We start from the raw sequence: 21,948 nt of genomic DNA, 5'->3' as shown, positions 1-21,948 counted from the left end.
AATAAAGAATGATTCTGATAATTGTAACTCAAATTTGAGATATGAAAAATCCACAGAATACTTTTGACAATTAGTACATAGTGAACACTATGTGAGTCTAAAAAAAAATCCACGTGGTTTATTTACATTTGACGTTAGTTACAGCGTACGAGCTCCGTTACGTGTATACACCGGGTGAACGAACTTCGAGAATTTGTGGGCCTATTACGTGAACCCTTAAATTTCAGTGCCTATTTGTATGCCGAACAGATTTTTCAAGGGCCGAAGCCGTGGTGCGCGGCGTGGTGTCGATGGAACTAAATGATGGGGAAAGGGGAGGTGTGTCTTACGAATATATGCTCGTTCGACATCGTTAATCGAATCGGTCGTAATTACGTACATCGTAAATTTTAATGATCCTTAATCGGATCGGCAAGTGGACTGGCTTCTTTTAACGGTGATGTTTTGAGATCCCGCTAAACATCGGGCCAAAAGAAAAAAAAACAACATTCTGCAGTTTATGTCCGAGAACAAAGGCCCTTGAACTCGGTCCTTTCGTAAATATTGCAGAAAATCATTCGGTGGATTTCTGAGAATAAACTTCTTTAAATAGTGGAACTTAAAGAATCAAAATTGTTATGGTACTCACACTTGGATATTGAACATTTTGTTTTGGTAAATTTTAATACTTTTTAAGTAAATTTTGACCGATGGTACAAACAGAACACCCTATAGATATGTATATTGACATCGAGGTTAATAGAAATTTTATAATCTATATTATGTCAATTTACGATATTTTCATGTTTCAAGTTGTTTTATCATCACTCTCATCTGAAGTTTCCGGTTATAAATCTCGTCTTCTTTGACGAACGTTTTACGTTTCTCCAAGATCGTGAGGATCAGATGCCGTATCGATATTGGCTCACCACTATGTTCTTAAGGAGCCTGTGCTCATGTTACAGATCATCGATAGTCAGTTATACATTGTTAACTAAATGACCGATTAAAAGACAGTGGCAAGTGATTCTTATAACTTTCAAACGATGGCCAATATCTCTATCAACATTATGAACGTTATCATCATCAACAAAATCACCGTCTGTGGGCAATCTTAAATTGCTCGATTTACATAAAATCTACGATCTGTGAGAACAAGATACGACATTTTATCATGCTAATAAAGTAACAAGTAAGTCAAGTAATGAAAGTTTACGAGTGATTTAGTAGCTATTTTGATTCAAAAAAGAATGAAAATCACTGCATTTAGATAACAATTTTATTTAATAGGTTTTATCCAATACTGCTACATAAAAAACGCATAATACATGGATAATTTACCTTGTCAATGCTCAATTTTGAATATTAATTTGTATATGACATATATTTATGAGAAATGTATAAAAAAAGGAACGATAGTTATTGTAGCATAGAACAATATCTAGTTTGGTGCTGTAGGAAGAGGAGGTCAACGTTCCAAGATTCCCGGGCGGTTTTAATCGATCCTTATCGGGGCTAGCGGATCACCGTGAACGCGACCATTAATCAGATCTTCGTTAAGATCGATATCGATTACAGAGGATCGCTGGTGGATCGGCGACTGGGTTCATGGAAAATAAAAGAAGACTCACCGGCGTGGCTTGGGTCGCAGTATCTCGTGACCGGAATCGGATATGCAGATACTCAGGCTCAATGGTCCCCCATAGTGTTCTGGAGGCGCACCGGTTTGGACGGTCTGCTGCTGGGGACTGGATATACCGCCAGAACCGGAAGTACCGGTCAAAAACAGCGGTTGCTGCCCGCAACCATCCATCGTGGCTCGTTCGACGTTCATTGTGCCTCCCGTTGCTGATTGCACTGGAAGACCTACAAATTTTTAAATAAAAATATTTTACGTTCTTGTTAAAAAACATTTTAGTACATTTCACTTTTCTTGAAAAATTCTTCTAGAAGAATTTAGGTTGATAGAAATATGGAAGTTACTGGATATTCTATTATTGTATAAGCTACTAATATTATTTAAATTTTTAAATCATAATGCAGATAAAAAATGCAATTTTATTATTATTGATTTAAATTTAATTATTTTTTTTTCTTATGTGCCAACAGAATCATAAAATCGCAAAAATATTATAAATCTTTAATAAATTTTTTAAATTAATAGATTATTATACTATACTTTCGCTGAGTATACTTTTCAATGCAATTGCATGAGGTAATGAAACATAATAACATAATAGTAACTCTTCTCTTATCAAAAACGCGAGCAAAGCTAGCTTGTGAACGCGTATAGAAATTCGCCGCGAGAAATCTGCTCCCGATCGGGAAAATCTTCGGTAGAAAGTAATTATGCGAAACTTTCTTCTCGGGCTCGAAGGTCATTAACGAGCGTCTGGATGATTCTGAGAATAATTAGCAGCGCGATAGCATCGCTGACGGGAGGAAACAATTATTTCTCTGTTCATACGCGCGGTGTCTGTTGTCGCGCTGCGAACGTGCCGCTAATTACCGTTGGAAACACGCCGAATATGTTAATAGGAAGAGCGTATCGTTCATTTCGCGCGAGGTTCCAATGCCTTTCGGGAAAATTTGTTGCAACTTTCTCCATTGAAAATATGTCCGCTTATAGAGTGATCTGGAAAAGGATTAAATGAATTAGAGGATGTTCAGGATGTTTCTCAAATGAGGGGAAAACTTTTAGGAATGTAGTTATTACAGCGGTGGAAGATTATGTAGTTTGCAGATCTTTTATTTTGAGATTATTTGGATATTTTGTATTAGTAATTACTCTATCTACAATAAATTATGTTATTTATAAATAAAAATCAGATTGCACGTAATAGAAAGGAATTAATGAAAAATTAATTTTTCTTAAAAAAATGTACATATTCTTTAACCAGCATGTTATATTGCAAAACTGGCAATCCTTGTGCGGGCTAATAACCGTTCCATAAACTCCATTTGAGGTCAATCGCTTGCTGACCGTTCACTACGCAATACGCAACTCATTAACGATAACAAAAAAAAGTGAAATAATGGATTCTTTTGTGAATTGTAGCAACAATGGTGGACAGACCGGTCTGCCGCTTTTAACATACACAAATTAATAAACACGTTCTACATGTTCAAATACCGCGGTTCTAGCAAGTGTCTACGTTGTTTTTATTAAAACTGGCCGCAATTAAGTTATGAACTCTGGAGCATATAGATGTAGCCTTTCTACTAATTTTTCAAGTAGAGATTGAAATCCACTATATGATTATATATATAATTATATAATTATAGTTATAAATAAATAATTATATTCTTTAATTTTTAAAGAATTAATATTTATAGAATATAAATAGAGAATTATTTTTTAGTGTGAATTCTAGTATTATAAGTTTCATGAGGATTGAAACAACTTTGAAATCGGAGATTTAATTAGTATTTAAAGAGGAAGAAGATTCTATGAGTTAGGATAGTATAAGTTACAGACAAGAGGGGAAAAGAGATTTATGATTTACGAATTAGAAAGTTGTATACCCTGAAAACTACTTCCCCTAGACTCTAGACTACAGCTTCTGAATGTACCTTTATAAAGAATCGTTCATTTTATACACATAGGTACATAATATGTTTTAAGTTAATATGAATTTTATACTGTTAAATATTCTTTAATATATCGCAATACATTTAAATAATTGGGATTTCATTTATACATTTTCCTTAGAGAACTATAAATATATAATACGTTCTTTCATTTATATCATTTACTTTGCAATTGGTTTGTGATACCAGATATCCAACATCAATAAAAAAAAAGGACAGTGGATATCAGATATAATAAGAGAAAAGAAGAAACAAAGAACGTTCTGGAAAAATAGGGACAGATTATGCAAGAAACAAAGAGAATGAATATCATACGCAAAACAGGTTAAACTATTTACATACGAGATTTAACCTAAGTTACTGGTATCATTACCACCAAAAACTTCATTGAAAAGAATCTCCAACCTTCAGCGTATGTTTTTCATATCAAATATTAATAACAGACATACAAATGCGGTCATAATGATGAATGATGTTTCGCATAGAGGTTAGGATCTATACCTATATAAAATACATACATATGGGAAAGCGAACGTCAAAGTTTCGTACACGCAAGAGTAACATTCCTATGGACGAGCGCTAATAGTTGCGAACGATCGCAGTCACGAATGAACGATCACGAAAAAAAATGTTGTAACACGTGCGCCTTTAATTTTCCTATTTCGTGGTGAACCGTTGCCTCCCTTAACCCCGATGTTAGCGCGATCTGTTCCGGGAGGCGGTCCAGTTGATAACTGGTTTTCAATAAGTCACTCGTAAACGTGCTCGGACCCCGATATCACATAGATGACAGACTTTCTGCGGTAATTACTGAGTTGGACGTTCACGTACACATGTATCTACGTTCTATTGAAAGATGATAGTCATTATATCTAGCAACGGAATCTGAATAAGATGTGCTCACTTAGATGTTAAAGTTTATAATGTCCTAATAACGATTTACCGTAGTTTTAAATTATCTTAAGAATTTGCTTGACATTGGAAGTTTTACAGATCTTAACGAACTATGATTTATGATTATATAAGATATAATATAGAAGATATAAAATGAACTCTGTAAATCTTCTATAATGATGCAAATTGGTTTTCTTGTACGATAGAAAAGAATTTAAAAATAACTTTGTTATTGGTTATAACAAAAAAATCTATATCTAAAATGAATTACTTTGTGCATACACTAATGATCTAACCTAGATTATGAAAGAAAAAGCATTCTATTGTAGATGTATAAATAGAAGTTATAACCTATATGAAACAGATGGTTTTTGGAAGTTATACAAACTCAATGAAAAATGACCACTGAATTAGAAACAAAAAGATTTAAAAAATTTGATGTAACAATTTTCTAGAACACTTTCCCGAGCTTTCAAAAAATTTTTTAAAATTTAAGAACTTCCAAATCTTTCCTGAAAAGCGAATTTTCTAGTGAAAATATCCCTTTAAGTCAAACACTTCCGCAGTAAGATAGTGAGGCATAAGAAGCTGATGGACGTACAAAGTACATGAACGGATCGATGCACAAGAGTAAACAGCGATGGGCGCGGTTCGATGGTGTCCCGTTGCATAAGTGGATGGCTATAGGTTGGCAGTGTAGTTGGATTAACCCTTTGAAGAACTGCAATTTTCCCCGCATGACCGATCTCATAACTCAATGAATAGAGCCATATGGGGCAACTCGCGGATCGATATCTTGTTTAACCAACCGCACGAATTACATTTCGTTTCATCGTGTAGGCGTAAGGTGGACTAAAGAACGCAGTTTTCAGCTCGTTAAATCGGTCAATAGTATCGATGATAAATAATGCTTCACAGCTACGTGTTATTAATAGATTTATAATTGTATATATGGAATTGTTAGAATTCCTGAAATACTTGTAATTCATAGTCTAAAAAGCTTAGGATATTCTGAGATTAGTACGAAAAATACATATTAATCAGATGAAACTCAGCTGTTTAAATCGAACAATAAATAATTTCTGTTTGATTGTACATTAGGTGGAATATTCACTAACTTCTCCCTCATTATTTTCTAATTACATTAAAATATCTGTAAAAGTGAGGACTTTCATTACTATCTATTTACATTGCTTATATATATCGCCATTTTATTTCAATTAATTCTCTTATTTTGATAGAATGAAATTCTATCAACTAATAAAGTCGAGAAACTTTAAGCGGAATACCTAAGTAACAATTTAGTCCCTATTTAAAATCTTGTACATACTTTTATAGCTGCAGCATAGCTCAAACCATATCATACTTTACTAGTTCTAATACTAATTCTAATAAAACTAAAGAGATTTGACAACTGTAAACAAACTCTCATAAATCCGCTACAATATAGTAATATTCCAATTGCTATACAATACTCCAAATTTCCCGCCAAGCCTAACATAACCTACAAGTAACAAGAAAAAAAGAAACATAGAAGTTCTATATTATAAAATTAATAAAAAAGGAAAGAAAAAGGGACAAAGAAGGAAAGAGATGTAAAAAGAAAAATAACGAAAAGAAGCATCAATTCATGTTGCAAATATGAAGCACAAATGGTACAACGTAAACCTAAAACTTTTTGGAAGTTTCCGCAAACGAGACCCGACGAGAGCGTGGTCTCGTGTTGCTCGCTTTGACGGCCCCTTGTATGCAATTACTCTGGCTGGCTCCCAAAGTGCTTCCTTAAGCGTGCATATCAGGAACAGAGCGTCTCGCGTCCGCCCTCCCTCCGCCATTCCCTTCATACCCCTTTTCCACGCGAAGTGAAAGCACGCGCGCAATGTTGGCTGCCCTTTCGCGGAATTTTCATCCACGTGATGTTCGCGGAATGCCAACATTCTTTAAGATCCTTCCACCGTTTTTACCAGAGGAAGTAACTGTGTTCCGATCCTCGTTCCTCCACCAGATCTAAAAACGTCCTATCGTCGTGACGTCTGCTGGTTTTGTGTTACTGCTATTGATGTATTTGCAGAAAGCTGTACAGTATGTAATTTTGTATAATGCGTAATGTTGTATTACAATAATTCTAAAATGTAGATCGCTTGGAACACAGAGTATAGTTCTTCGTGACCCACTTACCCGAAAGCTTTGGTCTTGTACTATTTTTGTTACTCTTTTATGATACATAACCGATGTTTTCCTTTCCTTTTTTTATTTATACAATTCTTTATGACTCGGTTTCTCCTTGTATTCAGGTTCTACTATATATTTAGTATGTTTCTCATTATCAGTCTTCCCATAGTTGAAATTTAACCTCATTTTATTATCACGCGTAACGCACACCGAATGATGATTTGGAAGTAAAATTTCGAAATCTTTATAGTTTTTATATTATATATATATAATGTAAAGAAGTAAATTCCACGTATTTATGTGATTTGATTATGTTTGAAACAATCTAAAACTAACACGTCATAAAAAGATAACGGTGTACCACATCCTTTTCATTCAACATAAATACCATCTGTCAATATTAACAGATTCTTTTGGCTTCCGTAATTGTCAACTAATTGTTGAGAATTAAAGTTCCTCTTATCTGAACGACTCAGTTATCTAAACTATAATGTTAAGAAGAATATTTCTGTATGCTGTATAAGCCAACTTTTTAATTATTTTATCGAGTATGTCTATGAGACATACGTATACAATAGTTCACAAAAGTTCGTTCGCACATGAAGTGATTTGTTATGCTTGCGAGTGGTGACAGTGGAAATACTATGATTTACCTGGGGAGCAATCGAAAATTCGTGTTCCAGGGAGGTGCACGTGGGCGTAAACAAAAGTATGATTCTGCCTCGGGCACAGAATGTGCTGGACGCGGCGCTGGGTCCTGTACACCGGCTACGCCGTGCGGCATTGAGTGTATATGTATGTATGTATGTATATACGGCGTGGCATGGCGTACGGCCGTCCGCCCCGCGGCCACCGCATTCCAACGGCTGCCCAAACCAAAACCTATATCGTGTATACCCATCTCGCTCTTCTCTTCTCTTTTCACCCGTGTACTCGCTCTTTTTCCTTGCTGTCCTACTCTTTACCCACTCCACTCTGGTCACTCTGTCCACCCCCACCACCGTGCCTCTTATTCGAACCCTTACCGCGATCCTCTTCGCAGGAGAAACGCGGCTTTACATTGTCTCCCTCTCTGGCTCCCTCTTCCTTCCTTCCACCTCTCTCTATCTGTCTCCGTTCCTCCCTACAGTATCACAACGACACTTGCCACGATCTCGCAACGAATTTCTCGATCAATTCGGTCCATCGTGTGTCGTCTAGCGATGGAGAAATATCGATTGTCATAAGTAGACTGTTCATCTTTATCCATTTATGAAAAATTTTGAAATAAAAACATTTTCAGTACTTTATTTTTTATTTAAAATAATAAAGAAATTTTAAATGGGTAAAATTGGTGTGACACTCTGTACATTAAAATATTCCCATATCACGAAATTGAAAAAAAAAGACACTTTTCGATGGCGAATTGGTATACAGTTGTTCATGAAAGTATTCGGATGTTTACGGGTATTATTTATTACATACATAAATTTATGAATATTTGTACATATTATGTATATTGAATCATACCTGATAGCAGTTCTAACGAAATTTCAAAATGTTTTATGTAACACGTACAATATCTGTAAAAGGTTTCTATGGTAGATGTCCAAATACTTTCATGAACCTGTGTTATCTCTATCTATAGAATCATCCTTTTTATTGTATATTTGGAAATCGAATGAACCACAGTCGGAGGACATCACGAAATTTCCCACAAGACATCATGAAACAGGAATGACCTTTCATAGAAACGAACCTTCTCCCCATTTGTCATTATTGCTTTATACCTTCCACGATTGGATTCACTGTCTTATCGATTCCGAGACAGAGACACACACCGCTCCCCAGCATGCATTCCTTCGTCGCGTATCATCGAGGACAGCGGCGTACATTACCGGCTGCTTGTAACAGTTCTTTTCGTCATTTCTTTCGCGATGTTACAGTAGGATGCACGTAAACGCCCTCCCCCCTGCGGGATCGTAGATCAACACGATTTATGAGATCGTTACGAGCTGGCGGATCCATGGATACGGCGCGGTGTAACGTAAACGATCGACGATTTAATAAGTCCTGGGTAAATGTATACCACGCCAACCAAACTTTATGATGCCAAGCACTATGTTTACGATTCTCCGTGAAGTTTCAAGCAAATAAGACTGGAAATTATGCGTAATATGTGGGCTTTGGTACATTAATTGTACTTGTCATATACGGTATGAGTTGTGTGAATTATATGCCTTTATGGGCAAACATGTCAGAAATGTGTATATACAGTAGTGCTTTGTTTATTAACCAAGGATTAATCATATCGAAGAAAGTTTATTTCTAGAAAATCTCTAGCATTTCTTTTCTATGTTAATTATAAGCATGATATCTCAGAAACAGAATCTCAACAGGTTAAGGTTTTTTATGAATACATCAAATCAATCAAATATATAGATTGTTATGAGTACAGTGGAAAGCGTATTTCCATATACATAGTAATTAATTAGGTTCGAATATATTAAATTTAAATTACATCACTCGATAGTACAACTTACAAAAATTGATATTGCAAAAATGAAATATACAACTTAATAAAGAATATTTAATCGGAAAATGGAAAATGAAAAATGGAAATAAAAATATATGTATATTTCAATCTTCAGATGTTTCATTCGTCAGAATAAAAGTTCGCCAGAACACCGTAACCAAAGCCTTCAACACGACACGTAACGACGTAACGATATATGATTTTGACAGGACGATCGGTCTTCGACTATGCATTAGGCATTAGATGGGAAAGTTCGATGCTGGACCTGTATGAGCGTCTCCGTGTATACATATGTATATATAAGCACGTCATTGAACAGGCGAAAGTCTGAGGAGGATCATGACGATCTATCAGAAGGTTCTCGCGAGTGTGCAACCTACGTGACAACCGGTTAGCTGTAAATCCTTTCAGAGGTCCAAATTGTTCTTTCACGAGGATTTATGTGATATATACCTTACGATTCACAAAGAAATCGGAGCTGGTGGGTGCTTGAGTTTTGGGACAGAACTGAATCAGAGGACGACTCCCATAGGAACATCGCGTGCACTTGAGAAAAATTTCATTTTCGGGAAAACCGGTTTCCAGCGGCTATTAGACGTTAGAGTGCGCGAACTTTCTGAACTGACTCATTTACGAGATTTTTTCACCATCAAATAATATTTTATGATGATTGTTGAATATTTTTAATACTCAATTTAATTATGGAAATATAAAAATTGATAAAATATTATATCGTTTTGTCATGATATTATATAGTTTATGTCACCAAATATATCTTACACTGAAATATAATTTATAAAATTGTAATTGTTTTAAATACTACATTTAAAGAATTTTTACTATTATTGTTTTATAGTAGTAATGTCTAAAGATATGTATTGTAATAGGAAATGTCTTAAAAAGCTTACCAAACTTTTCTCAACGTATTGGTAGGGATGAACATATGTACGTATTCGACATGACGGACACTCGAGAAACACTCGATAAAATTATCAACAAAAAACTTCACTTTCGTTCAATGTTCACGTTGCGTGAGCATTTTTTTCTTTTCACTATTCTATCAGGGATATGATACATGTATATATCCTGAACACGTCGCGAGGGTGTACATAACGTTTTTCACGGTTTTCGCGAAACTGTAAACACATACGAACTTTTTAAATTGTACTACGCAGACGATAATGTTGGTATAAATGCATAATGTGTCGAAACGAATCCGGGGGCCACGGAGATGAGACAGATTCACCTTGTTTCCTTCAAATCTTCGCGAGTAATATCTTCCATCTCATTAACGAAACAACATATCTGCACACGCATCCGATCGAGTCGCCGCTTTTCGGCAGCTGTCAATTACTAGCAACACAGGCGCCGCGTTTATGCAGCATCCCAGCAGAACCACTTTCGGTCCAGGCTATGAACAAAAAAATCTCTCGTACTCTCGTGCAAGAAACCAACGTAGAAGACGATATCTCTGCCATCTATCGATCGTTGTGAGAACTAGTGTCGTAACTCCCGTTATTAACAGAGCTAAAACGATGTTGTAAGAAACGTATATCTTAAATTTTGTATACATTTATGATTGTTTCAAGATTAAATTGAATATTGAATAAAAGTATTCATATGAAATATGAAGAAACTTAAAATTTAATCAATTTCTTCTCTAACGTATTTCTTAATCTTGTTCCTATCTGTTAAAATATATTATTTAAATAAAAAGAGTAACTTAATTATGATTGCCCTTGTAAAGAAATTAAGTTTAATATCAGTTTAGAATGAGTTATGGTTACGGTTGTCATAACTAACATTCAAGGACTGCTGATTACTTTATCTCGAATAGTTTGTTCTAAGTGAGCATATATTGTAACTATTCATATGTTAGATATAACTAAGAAATCAAATATAGCACACATACGTATGTCATTCTTTCAAAGGAAGGATTGTGACAATATACGTTATCAGTTTATTGAAACAAGTTTTTAATCACGAGAAGTTAACAGAAAACAGTATTTCTAGATAACGTAAAGCACGAGGGATGTTCATTGTAAATATCGACAAACATGAGACCTTTTGTATTGGGATCTAATATTTTCAACAGCAAAAGATGTGTAAAAATATTTTTAAAAATATATTAGAAAATTTAATTGTAAACTTGAAGACTTTGAAAAAAAATTTCAGTTTTCGAAAAGATTTATTTCACAAATTCTATATGTTAATTTATTTAACAAGAAAACAAAGCATATATTATTTAATAATCAAGTCACATAAAAATATAGTATGTCTTATGAATTGACCGTGAGTCAGGACCAAATTTGGCCAGTTAACAAAGGACAATATTTCAGGGCTTTCTTACACAATATACACTAATTAATAATATTAGTGAATTAACAAGTATAATGTATAGATTTTTATTACACAGATTCTATAAATACACAGATTTCTATAATTGTACAATTTTATGGCAAACAAGATTGATTTCTATAGTTTATAAAATTCACTTATGAATCTTTATTTAATTACCAAACTTGTTACTATTAAGGAGAAAATTTATTAACGCCGGTAACTTATAATTCGTAACTTGCAAAATTTCGTTAATAATATTAATTCAATCATATGTGTGCAAAAGAATCCAGAGAACATAGCGAAATAAAAGAAATGGTGGGGACAGCGATGGTCAATTGGCAAAGCATGGTTAGTTCACAAAGCAGTACTGTACGCTGAATATAGCAATTTATGCATTATTTGATCTATCGAAGATACACAGAGAACAGAAACAACTTCAAGCAAGTTCGGTAACGACACAAGTCAGCAAGTAATCTGAAGCGGACTGCATCCGTGGACAGTCAAAGGGGTGTGCGCCCCGGTTATTTGGATACAATTGTGATTATTATATTTGACAATAAACCTTAATTTATACTATATGAATTGGAAATAATACGTGATAGAGATATGGGTGAGTTGTGTGATAATTCATGAAGGTACATGTTCCTGAAATCGAGACCGAATCTTATCGTGTGAATACAAATTTGGTCGGTGTATAATTTGTTAAGATTTTCTCCATTAATATTTCGATGTAATATTGGCACTTTTGTCTTTCCAGGTGGATTACTCAGTTATTTTCGTAATTTACTCGGCAGCCGGGAGATGCGGATTTTAATTCTAGGCTTAGATGGAGCCGGAAAAACTACGATCTTGTACAGGTGTGCTTCACATTGACAAGCTCTGCTATGTTTTACTTGACAGTTTATGTTTTAACATATACATATTCTCTGCGTGTTATCACGTTGCAATTATTTCTTCACACACTACTTATTTTTAGATACGAATAGTTTATCTATTTTGTGTTTGAACATTTGTATCCAATAATGCTTATAATCAAACATTAAGTGTATGTTTATATGACATAAAAAATTTAAAACTTAATGTGATACACTATATATGTAATACATTGTTTTCAATCTTATATCTATCAGATTGCAGGTTGGTGAAGTGGTTACAACAATACCTACCATAGGATTTAACGTAGAACAGGTTACATATAAAAATTTAAAATTTCAAGTATGGGATCTGGGAGGTCAAACTAGTATACGGTATGTTATATAATATATGTGATTTCAAATATAGTTTTAGTTTCACTTGGTTTAATGTTTTGAAATGATGTAATATTTATGAGAACTACATGACATTGATTAGTGAAAATTACATTACACATCACATTTATTAAACGTAATTATATTTCAAATTTACAGACCATATTGGAGGTGTTATTACTCAAACACGGATGCAATAATTTATGTTGTGGATTCTGCAGACAAGGATAGGATAGGCATATCAAAAGATGAATTAATTTATATGTTGAGGGTAACTATCTTTTTTGTATTAGAAACATAGAAAATCAATTCATCATTCATTCAATATAAAGTACATTATACAATAAACTGATCTAATATAAAGTGTTCCTAACATACAGAATAATAACATAATAACATTTTACAATTTTGTGTTTCTAAATTCGTAGGATCTATTTGAGTTAATACCATGTTAAAACCATAAAAAACAAATATATATATTTTTGTGTATGTTTAGGAAGAAGAATTGCAAAGTGCTATTTTAGTGGTCCTGGCAAATAAACAAGATATGGCAGGATGTTTAAGTGTTGCAGAGGTGCATCAAGCACTAGGATTAGATGCTCTTAAAAACAGAACATTCCAAATCTTTAAAACATCTGCAACAAAAGGTGAAGGACTTGATCAAGCAATGGACTGGTTGTCAAATGCACTGCAAAGTAGAAAATGATTAATATTATTAAAAAAATTTTCTACCCAAGCCTTATTAAGGAGACTAGTCATATGACTGTCAAATTAAACGACCCACGCAGAGATGGGCACTTCATTCTGTCTATTTATTACAACTATATTTTAAATAGCCTTACGAATTCTATCGGAAGGCGATTCTATAATTTGTCACGATTTTCGTAATGTGAAGCAAGGAATAAAAGTACCAAAAATTTTATCTTTCTACACAACTTGAAATAAAGTAAACATAGAGATTTGTTTAATCTAAATATTTTTTTCCGCACCATTGTCGGACGATTTTATCATTGCTATACTACGCAGCTTTTATTACCTAATGATATCATCAGAATCTTTGGATAAATAATTTTTGTTACTATACAAGGCAATACAAAGTTTATCGGCTTTTAATAAACATTTCGCAAAATCATAAATTTATTATTATATTGGCAATGGTAAGTGTAATGTATATTGATATAGATACATATATCTATTACTTATATTAGCCAAAAAGATCATTTATAAATATTGCAGTAAAATTGGTAATTGTTTGAAATGTCAACATTCTGACATACTGTGTGAATAGTTATGTAAATATGTGTAACTGATTTAATTTCATTCATATACCGTTAAGATACATATGTAAAACGTTCTCTTTTATAAAGAACACAATACAAAAAATTATATGAAGATTTGGCGTAAATTAAAGCACAATGATGTTTATAAATTTAATACATACAATTTGAATGATATATACTACCGTATAAAAACAAGATTAGTCTTTCAAAACAGTATACATTTGAAATTAATATTTGAGAAAAACAAAATACATTTTGTTTTTATTTAATAGTGAATTATTTAATTTTAATACCAAATAATATTAAATAATTAAGTACATTATTCAAATAAACTACTTGAGCAGTGTACTAAAATTTGATAATTAATTTATGTATTTAAACATCTTTATAAATACTATTTCATAATAAATATTCCATAAATATTAACTGCATTTATATTTTATAAAATATAATTTTTTAATTGTAAGTAAAATGTGTTTTATATATATATATATATACAGAAAAGTTTTTCGATTTACATATATATATATATATACAATTATAGCGAATAGTATCGCTATATTAATTATTATACAAATTTATAAATTTTTGATACATAATTTGTACAAAAACTTGCAAAAAGGATTAAATATTTTATGTTAATTATATAATATTTGTGAATAACTATATCTTAATTTTGCATTGAAACTATTTATGAAATAGCGACTTTTTTTGCATGTGCAAGAAACAATTATAAACATACCTGTCACGTTTTTTAATCTATTTAACTTTACCATGTTGGAATTCCAAACCTTTCAATTCGTATCATTTGTGTATCTAATTCCATTTGAACTTTCTTTCTCATATAGAATATTGGACAATCACGGCTAAAAAGAATATAATATTAGATTTACTATCACACATACATAATAGAAATGTACACTAGTCGATTATAGAACGAACCTTGTGCATAGCACTTCCTGATGAAGACTTCCCTGACATCTTTGACATTCCGTCCATAATCTACAGAATTTTTCTTCTAATTTTCTACCAAGATACAATTCAGTTTGATATAATTCTGCTTCTTTTGGTTCACAATATTTACATAATGCCATCTTTTCTCTTTCTGGTGTTAAAACTGCTTTGCAACCCAAGCATATTTCTTTTTTACGTGTAAATGCAGATAGAGCACCGACTTTCGACGTAACAACGGATTTTGTGCGCGTATGATCCCCTTTCAACAAAAGTGATTCAGCCTTTTCGCCCAAAATTGGTTCAAAAATACGTACTAATGGTTTGGCTAATTGATTTTCCAAGTAATAATTTGTATCTATAGGAACATTATTTTCTAAGACATAGATGGGATCTTCAGCCTTTTGATAAGCCGGTGTGCCTTTGGCTGCTCGTATGAAAACATATGGAACTCTGTCACCAAGCTTTGGCGCATTTCCAGCATCTCGTTTTTTCATTTTGGCTGCTAATTCAACATGCGCTTGCTTAGCCGCGTAATCAGTTTTAGTTAATTCTTTTGTAACTACTAATTGAGAAATATCTACACGATTACATAAAAGATCGCTTATAATCTGTTTCGCATAATTCAGCGCATCATTGGGATTTCTATAAAAAAAAGGAAAAAAAAAGCAAATTAGATTTGTTTTAATTGTAATAATTTAAATATAATGTTTAATTACCTATCAATCAGTAATTTTTGTAAACAGGTATTCATCATGTTTGCTACTAATGGACAATTATCTCTTCGTACAGTTTCTAAACCTTTACAATCCATTTTATCGTATTTGTCTGGACGAGTAAAATATAGACCAGCGTATCGTTTCTTGTTAATTAACAGGTATGGAAAGTATACTTTTTCAAATTCTAGTTTTATCGGTTTTAAAAACTTTGAGGACACATATTCCGCTGCTTCACGGCCAAGTTCCATTGCTTCTTCAACTGTTTTCACACCAAACTTTATCATAACAGAGTCAGTATCTCCGTATACGACTACTGCGTCATTTTTATATCCTTTAGAAACGCAGTATTGTTCTTCTACTTCTTGCTTTGTTCGTTCTATCATAGTACGTCCATATGCAGTAACACTCTGAAAATTAACCATTTTCCTATGAAAGTAAGTAAAACGCAGATTATTAAGAAGTTGAAATATTAAAATCTTACAGCAGAAATGTCTAAACACGGTAATTTTCCCATTTGCGCACCAGTGAAACCATACACAGAATTAGCAGATACTTTCAAAGCATATTGTCTACCATCCAAAACCTTTTGTTTCAATGGATCAGTTTCTTTCTTCAATTCAGCTTTTGCTGCTTTTCTAGCTGACAAAAGACTTTCTAGAATTTCTGGAAGAATTCCTTTTCTACAAGTAGCTTTAACAAATGTTGAGTCACTTGGAGTTACAGTAATGTCATCTGAATCAATTTTAAGTTTAATTTGTGTATCGCGTTTTAACAATGTAGTGTAACATAGATTGTGGGCCATGATAATACTGGGATACAGAGAACTGAAATCCAAAGTTGCAATAGGATCGCTATAATATCCGCGTTTTGGTTCTATAACTGTTGCGCCTTCGAACTGTTCGTCGCTAGCTTGACCCCGATGGACTGGGATTAAGTAGTCTTTTTCTCGAGTCTGAAATTACATATTTGTAGCATAACTTCCTAAAGAGATAAAAAAGAAGAATTACCTTTCGTAATAATTGCGACACAACTTTTATTTGTTGCCCCCGAGTTAGTAAACTACATATGGAAACTCCAGTGACTCTTGCCATTTCCATGTAGATGAAAATACACATTAATTTATCCAACAATCTAAGCGGTAAATATGCATCTTTCAAACAGTAAACGGCAAGTCTTCGACGTGTTTGCGCATTACCATTTTGCAAATCCGTGATAATACTATGATGGACATCTTCTTTTTGCTCTTGTAGAAAATGATATGAAACGGCATTTAGAGTATAAGATCTTAATTTATAATCTCTAACCAATACCTAGACGTGAATGTAAACTTAATGTACAGTTAAATGTAGTAATTTATAATAATTTTTAATATAATTAGTTTTACCAGTAATAGATCAAATGGAACTCTCCCTTCAAAATTAACGGATTTATTTTCACGTCGACCCATCTGTTTGCTTTGAAGTACTTGAGTTTTAATTACTGACTTTATATTTTTTATTCGACCAAGAAAGTAAAAGTCTCTCACGTTGAGATGTTTCGCACGATTAATCAGATAAGGAAAGTCAAAATTATTTATGTTATATCCTGTAAAAATATCGGGATCTAACTGTCTCACGAAATCCGCCCATTTCTATGAAAAATAAAATGTCACCGACTAAAAATATACTATTTTATTTTTATTAATTGTTTTACGATCTAAATTCAAAAATTAAATTTTGGATATATTCATACCTCTAACAGTTTTTGTTCTTTCTCAAAACTTAAAACTTGGCAACCAACAATCGGTGCACATGTATCGAGGGTAAAAATATTTCGCAAAAAAGGTTCTGCTTCTCCTTGTCTTATCACCATATTTGCAATTTGTATAACGGGATCATGATTTGGTTCAGGAAAAATACCTATACATAAAAATAATAAAATACCTGTATATATAAAAGAATATTCAATCAAGAGTTAAATTTTACCTTTGCGACCCGCGCATTCAATATCAAAACTAAGAATTCTAAATGGTGCAATTTTCGACCATTCTCCTTGAGGAGCATGAGCAATGAAAGCATCCCATGCAACATCTACTTCCAACTGGCACCTTGAAGTATAGGGTAAATTATGTCCATTATGCTGTCGAAGTTTCCAAGTTTTTGGTGGTAATTCAATCCATGAACATCCAACTACTGATGTGTCAACCATAAATCTTAAATAAATAATTATCTAGTTAGACAGAGAAACAGATATTTAAAAAATGGAAAACATGATGCAATTATATACCTAATATCAAAATCAATGTTACTTTCAAAAGCACTATAGCGATGATTAAATTCGGATAAAATGGTCTCTTCTTCTACCACTTTCTTGCAACGTCCTACTAGTCTTGGAAGTGCTACTGTAATTTTTAAAAACAACGATTTTTCGTTTCCTGTGTAGCCATACATATTTTGTTTATACAATCGCTCAACAGCTAATACAGCCTCTTGAATATTCTCTGGATTTGATCTCATATCTTTTAACATAGCCTTGTTTAGAGCTTCCTAAATAATATATTGAGATTATACTACAAACTGTGATTACTACTTTAAAAAATCTTTTTAATTATTACTACTAATTTCTAGAATTATATACCTTAAATAATCTACAATGATGTTCATTAAAATTTTGTGGTGCTGTGACATATAAATAAGGATTAAATCCATGTACATGACAACAAACTGAGTTTCCTAATTCTGTAACACCAAACATCCTCATTATCGGTACAGGAGGTATGTTACTGCCAGGCATTCCAGGCAATGGTGTACCTTAAAAAAAATACAATTTAACTAATTTGGAGTAGTTGGATAGAATTTTTTTATTTGTAGTATTAATTACCGCTATAATGGTCTATTTCTATTTGCTGAAAGATTAATGCATCTTTTTGTGGATTTAACTCTGGGGGTGGAGGTCTATTCCATTTCGAATATGTATTTTCTTGTGCAGGACCCTGATAAGAATACAAATTCATTAAACAATGAATTTATGCTATATAGTAAGTTTACATAACAAAATATGTAATACATAAAAATAATCAAATGCATATACAAGGAAAAACATTTAGCAAGCACAAGTTAAAATAAGCCTGCAAATAAAACACAACTTTTATAACATTGAATGAATTATAATAAATCAAATTTAATATTATTTATGAACATAATATAAATTAAATGGTGGTAATAATTGAAAAAATGTGTTATTATATGAATGAAAAGATACATATCATAACAAAATTAGCAAATAACAGAGTTTATAGCATTTCAACAGTTTGATGCATCTAACATTCACAGTATGCTTAGCAAATACTTCTTTTATATGAATTAACTTACTCCTTTCCCTGCTTTACTCAGTTGTACATCAGGTGGCTGGGATAATGGAAATACTACTTAATAATATATCAAAATTACTCTTAATATAATACTATATAATGCTCTTAATATATATGCAATACTGTAGTAATTAATGTGGATATAATATCATTTTGCAAAAATCTCATATTATAGTGTATTAGCAGTACAAGGAGGTAGTATATTATTTAATGCTTATATACCTCTTCAATAACCTGAGACATATCTCCAAATTCATCTTCCATTTCATCCATAGTAGCCAGTTCGGCTTCAAACGAACCAGGATAATCATCTTCATCATCATCTCTATTAGTGTATATGAAAATTAATAAAATACGGAAAAGAAATATGGTAATAAAATAATAATGATTAAAAATATAAAACAATAAAGACAATAAAAAATTTATTTATATCACGTTTTTATTTTATTCATGGTATAGGTAACAATAAATTAATTAAACAATATTTGGACCAAATTTGTTTTAATACAGTTTGTTTTTGTTATTCAAGAGAAACAATGTGAGATTTGGGCAAAGTAAGAATAACGTTACAATGAATTTGTGAGGTTAAAATAAATATTACGAGTATTTACCGATATTTTGCTCTTTTTACAGCGGAAGATGTCGGAAATTGCCTTTTATTCATTTTACTTTGTTATATTTTAATTAAATGACGTACACATTAAACACAAAAATGTTTCAGATGGAACTTTTATTGGCAACTGTTTGTATAAAACTGGCGCGAGAATGTTTCAATACCTAGTTACTTCAGTGATGTTACAATCAGGACATTATGTGCAATATTAGAAAATAAATAGCTAGCGTTATAAAAACTTCGAATCACATAGTTAACATAGAACTGTTATCATTTTTTAGTCATTTTATTCATTTATTATCTCAGCTACATTCTAGTCATTGGAATAAATTTTTATGAATTGGAATAAATTTTTTACCGGTACGGCAGACCACGGGGATTATGGGAATGAGGAAGAAACGGAAACGGAGGATGATGAGAATGTCACTGATAGCACCGAAACTGTATCCACCGATAAGAAATCGCATTTTCTAGGAATGCACTTTCATAAACTTTCACATAATGACTTATCGCAACAATGTATTAAGCTGGCTTTCTTAATAATCAATATTACAACTCTTGTGAGTTTTACAATATAATTAGTAACAGATTATTAACGGTTTATAAATAGAACTTTGTTTCTAAAAAAATAATTAAAGATTGCAGGCATTGTTGGCATTGTAACCTCTATATGGATTTTCACTGACAATAGAATAATGACAAGGCTGATAGATCAACGCTTTCATGTTACATCGCTATTATTTATTAGCTTCATTGGCTCACTAGTATCATCATTGGGGATTCTTGGTGTACTTCGAAGAAGAAGGAAATTTTTAAATATTGTACATTGCATTGTCTTTAAATACTAGAAATTACATAACCGGCGATAAAGAACCTTAAAAGATTATTTTATTACAGTATGCTTTGTGTTATTTGACATTTCTCTGCATCATATTTATCAGCGCTATAATGAGTTTCTGGATTTTCGAAGAAATCACGAAGAGGATTCAGTTTGACATGAATACCGCCATCGAAGGATATCATTCTTCGTCTTGGAGCAGAGAAGCTTGGGATAATACCCACAGATATGTAAGAGAGTATCTCGTACTTACCACAAGATGTCTCTGAAAGATCTTGTACAGATTTTTATCTTTTAAAAATCAACCGTTAAGAAAACCTGTTATTTTAGTTGAAATGTTGCGGAGTAAAGTCTGCAATGGATTGGGCTAAGTATCACGTTGAAATTCCGACAAGCTGTTGTTCCAGATCCATCGGAGAAGTACATTTTCTTGTTTTTTTGGAAAATTATACTAATATTAGTCCTTATTGTGAAATACATATACCGTTTTGTAATACGCAGTTGTATTCTAATGTGATGTTAATTATTTCATAAAAATCATCTTGTATATATCAACAAACGTGATATCATTATCTTTCATCCTCTTATTCATGTTGAATTTATAAAAACAATTTTTTACAGTGTTTACAAATGACAGAAGCGGTGGCGTATAAATCAGGATGTCTAAAAAACGCGATACTATTACTGAAGTCTCATATACACACCATTAGTATATCCGTGCTGTTGATTTTTCTAACCATAGTGAGTAGAATCATTCCTTGTGTGAATATACGGGACTTATCAAAATATGTAGACATGATTTCAGGTGTAAATACGTTACATAAGAATGACAAAAAAGCTTTATGACAGTATACGATAAATATACTTCCCACATATTTTGAAACAGCCTGTACTCAAAGCAGATCAGAGTCACTCAATTGTTTTCCTGTTTCAGTTAATGAGTTTCGTTCTTGTGCTCTGTATACTTGCTAGAATGAAGAGACAAGATTGAAGTTGAGTAATCGAAATGAAAAATATCAGGACAAAACGCGAGAAACGGTAAAATTTTAGTCGGAATGAGGCGAAGGTGAACGAGGATCAATGACTATAAATGAGACAATGATAAACTCGCTGTGAAACGTTTTCTCGCTTTTATTATCATATATAGATCATATATTTTCTGAAAACACTTAATATATTGTACTTATGATAGTAATATTGTAATTGTTACTGGACATGCTGGTTTGGGTTTTTCGCGACACACGTGTATGACAGCGGAATTTGCTTCGAAAAAAATTTCTCTTCACGTTTCTCTAACAAATGGAACCATCGATCGATGGATGGCAGTTTCGTCTAGGGTGTTTCTTTTTTTTTTCACCGCGTGACACGGTTGGATAATAAGAATATAAAAATTCTGTCTGACCATCGTTCGCTTTCATCCTCGAAAATGGGCCTTTGTTGCGTAGCGAATTTACCGGGTT

The 21,948-nt window shown here is 32.6% G+C and overlaps 4 protein-coding genes across 7 annotated transcripts in view; 2 read left to right on the top strand and 2 right to left on the bottom strand.

Annotated features, from left to right (window-relative positions):
* Positions 1 to 10,575, bottom strand: part of LOC132908948 (ankyrin repeat and BTB/POZ domain-containing protein 3) — a 32,939-nt gene extending 22,364 nt beyond the window's left edge. The window contains exons 1-2 of the mRNA XM_060963436.1: positions 10,060 to 10,575; positions 1,611 to 1,845 (exon numbers count right to left, since the gene is read on the bottom strand). Coding sequence (XP_060819419.1) covers positions 1,611 to 1,813 — 203 coding nt within the window. The 5' untranslated portion in view covers positions 1,814 to 1,845; positions 10,060 to 10,575. The remainder of the gene's footprint in view (positions 1 to 1,610; positions 1,846 to 10,059) is intronic.
* A 1,346-nt stretch (positions 10,576 to 11,921) lies between these two features.
* LOC132908928 (ADP-ribosylation factor-like protein 1) lies at positions 11,922 to 13,706 on the top strand. The gene is made up of 5 exons (XM_060963390.1): positions 11,922 to 12,101; positions 12,249 to 12,348; positions 12,622 to 12,738; positions 12,898 to 13,009; positions 13,235 to 13,706. Exons 1-5 carry the CDS (start codon positions 12,098 to 12,100, stop codon positions 13,442 to 13,444), a joined length of 543 nt encoding a protein of 180 aa, XP_060819373.1. The 5' UTR covers positions 11,922 to 12,097; the 3' UTR covers positions 13,445 to 13,706.
* Positions 13,132 to 19,956, bottom strand: LOC132908903 (DNA polymerase delta catalytic subunit). 3 transcript variants are annotated; one of them, XM_060963340.1, is made up of 15 exons: positions 19,649 to 19,956; positions 19,260 to 19,362; positions 19,039 to 19,074; positions 18,548 to 18,659; positions 18,305 to 18,477; positions 17,954 to 18,213; positions 17,653 to 17,879; positions 17,420 to 17,586; positions 17,073 to 17,318; positions 16,696 to 16,998; positions 16,170 to 16,640; positions 15,689 to 16,095; positions 14,961 to 15,614; positions 14,761 to 14,884; positions 13,132 to 13,426 (listed from the first exon to the last, which is right to left on the bottom strand). In XM_060963340.1, the coding sequence occupies exons 1-14, from the start codon at positions 19,699 to 19,701 to the stop codon at positions 14,788 to 14,790; spliced, it is 3,309 nt and encodes a 1,102-aa protein (XP_060819323.1). In that variant the 5' UTR covers positions 19,702 to 19,956; the 3' UTR covers positions 13,132 to 13,426; positions 14,761 to 14,787. The 3 variants fall into 3 exon arrangements, with proteins under 3 accessions (XP_060819323.1, XP_060819333.1, XP_060819340.1); XM_060963350.1 differs by lacking the exon at positions 19,039 to 19,074; XM_060963357.1 differs by lacking the exons at positions 18,548 to 18,659; positions 19,039 to 19,074; positions 19,260 to 19,362; positions 19,649 to 19,956 and having other exon boundaries at positions 17,954 to 18,236; positions 18,305 to 18,380.
* Positions 19,947 to 21,747, top strand: LOC132908917 (leukocyte surface antigen CD53-like). Of its 2 annotated transcripts, XM_060963378.1 has the most exons (6): positions 19,947 to 20,210; positions 20,289 to 20,471; positions 20,548 to 20,718; positions 20,819 to 20,908; positions 21,110 to 21,229; positions 21,423 to 21,747. In XM_060963378.1, the coding sequence occupies exons 1-6, from the start codon at positions 19,986 to 19,988 to the stop codon at positions 21,477 to 21,479; spliced, it is 846 nt and encodes a 281-aa protein (XP_060819361.1). In that variant the 5' UTR covers positions 19,947 to 19,985; the 3' UTR covers positions 21,480 to 21,747. The 2 variants fall into 2 exon arrangements, with proteins under 2 accessions (XP_060819361.1, XP_060819352.1); XM_060963369.1 differs by having other exon boundaries at positions 21,110 to 21,747.
* The last annotated feature ends 201 nt before the right edge of the window (positions 21,748 to 21,948 follow it).

This window comes from Bombus pascuorum, chromosome 1, assembly GCF_905332965.1.
Source record: "Bombus pascuorum chromosome 1, iyBomPasc1.1, whole genome shotgun sequence".
Taxonomy (NCBI): domain Eukaryota; kingdom Metazoa; phylum Arthropoda; class Insecta; order Hymenoptera; family Apidae; genus Bombus; species Bombus pascuorum.
Note: the sequence above shows the minus strand (reverse complement) of the source record. Positions and strands in the feature narration are given on the sequence as shown.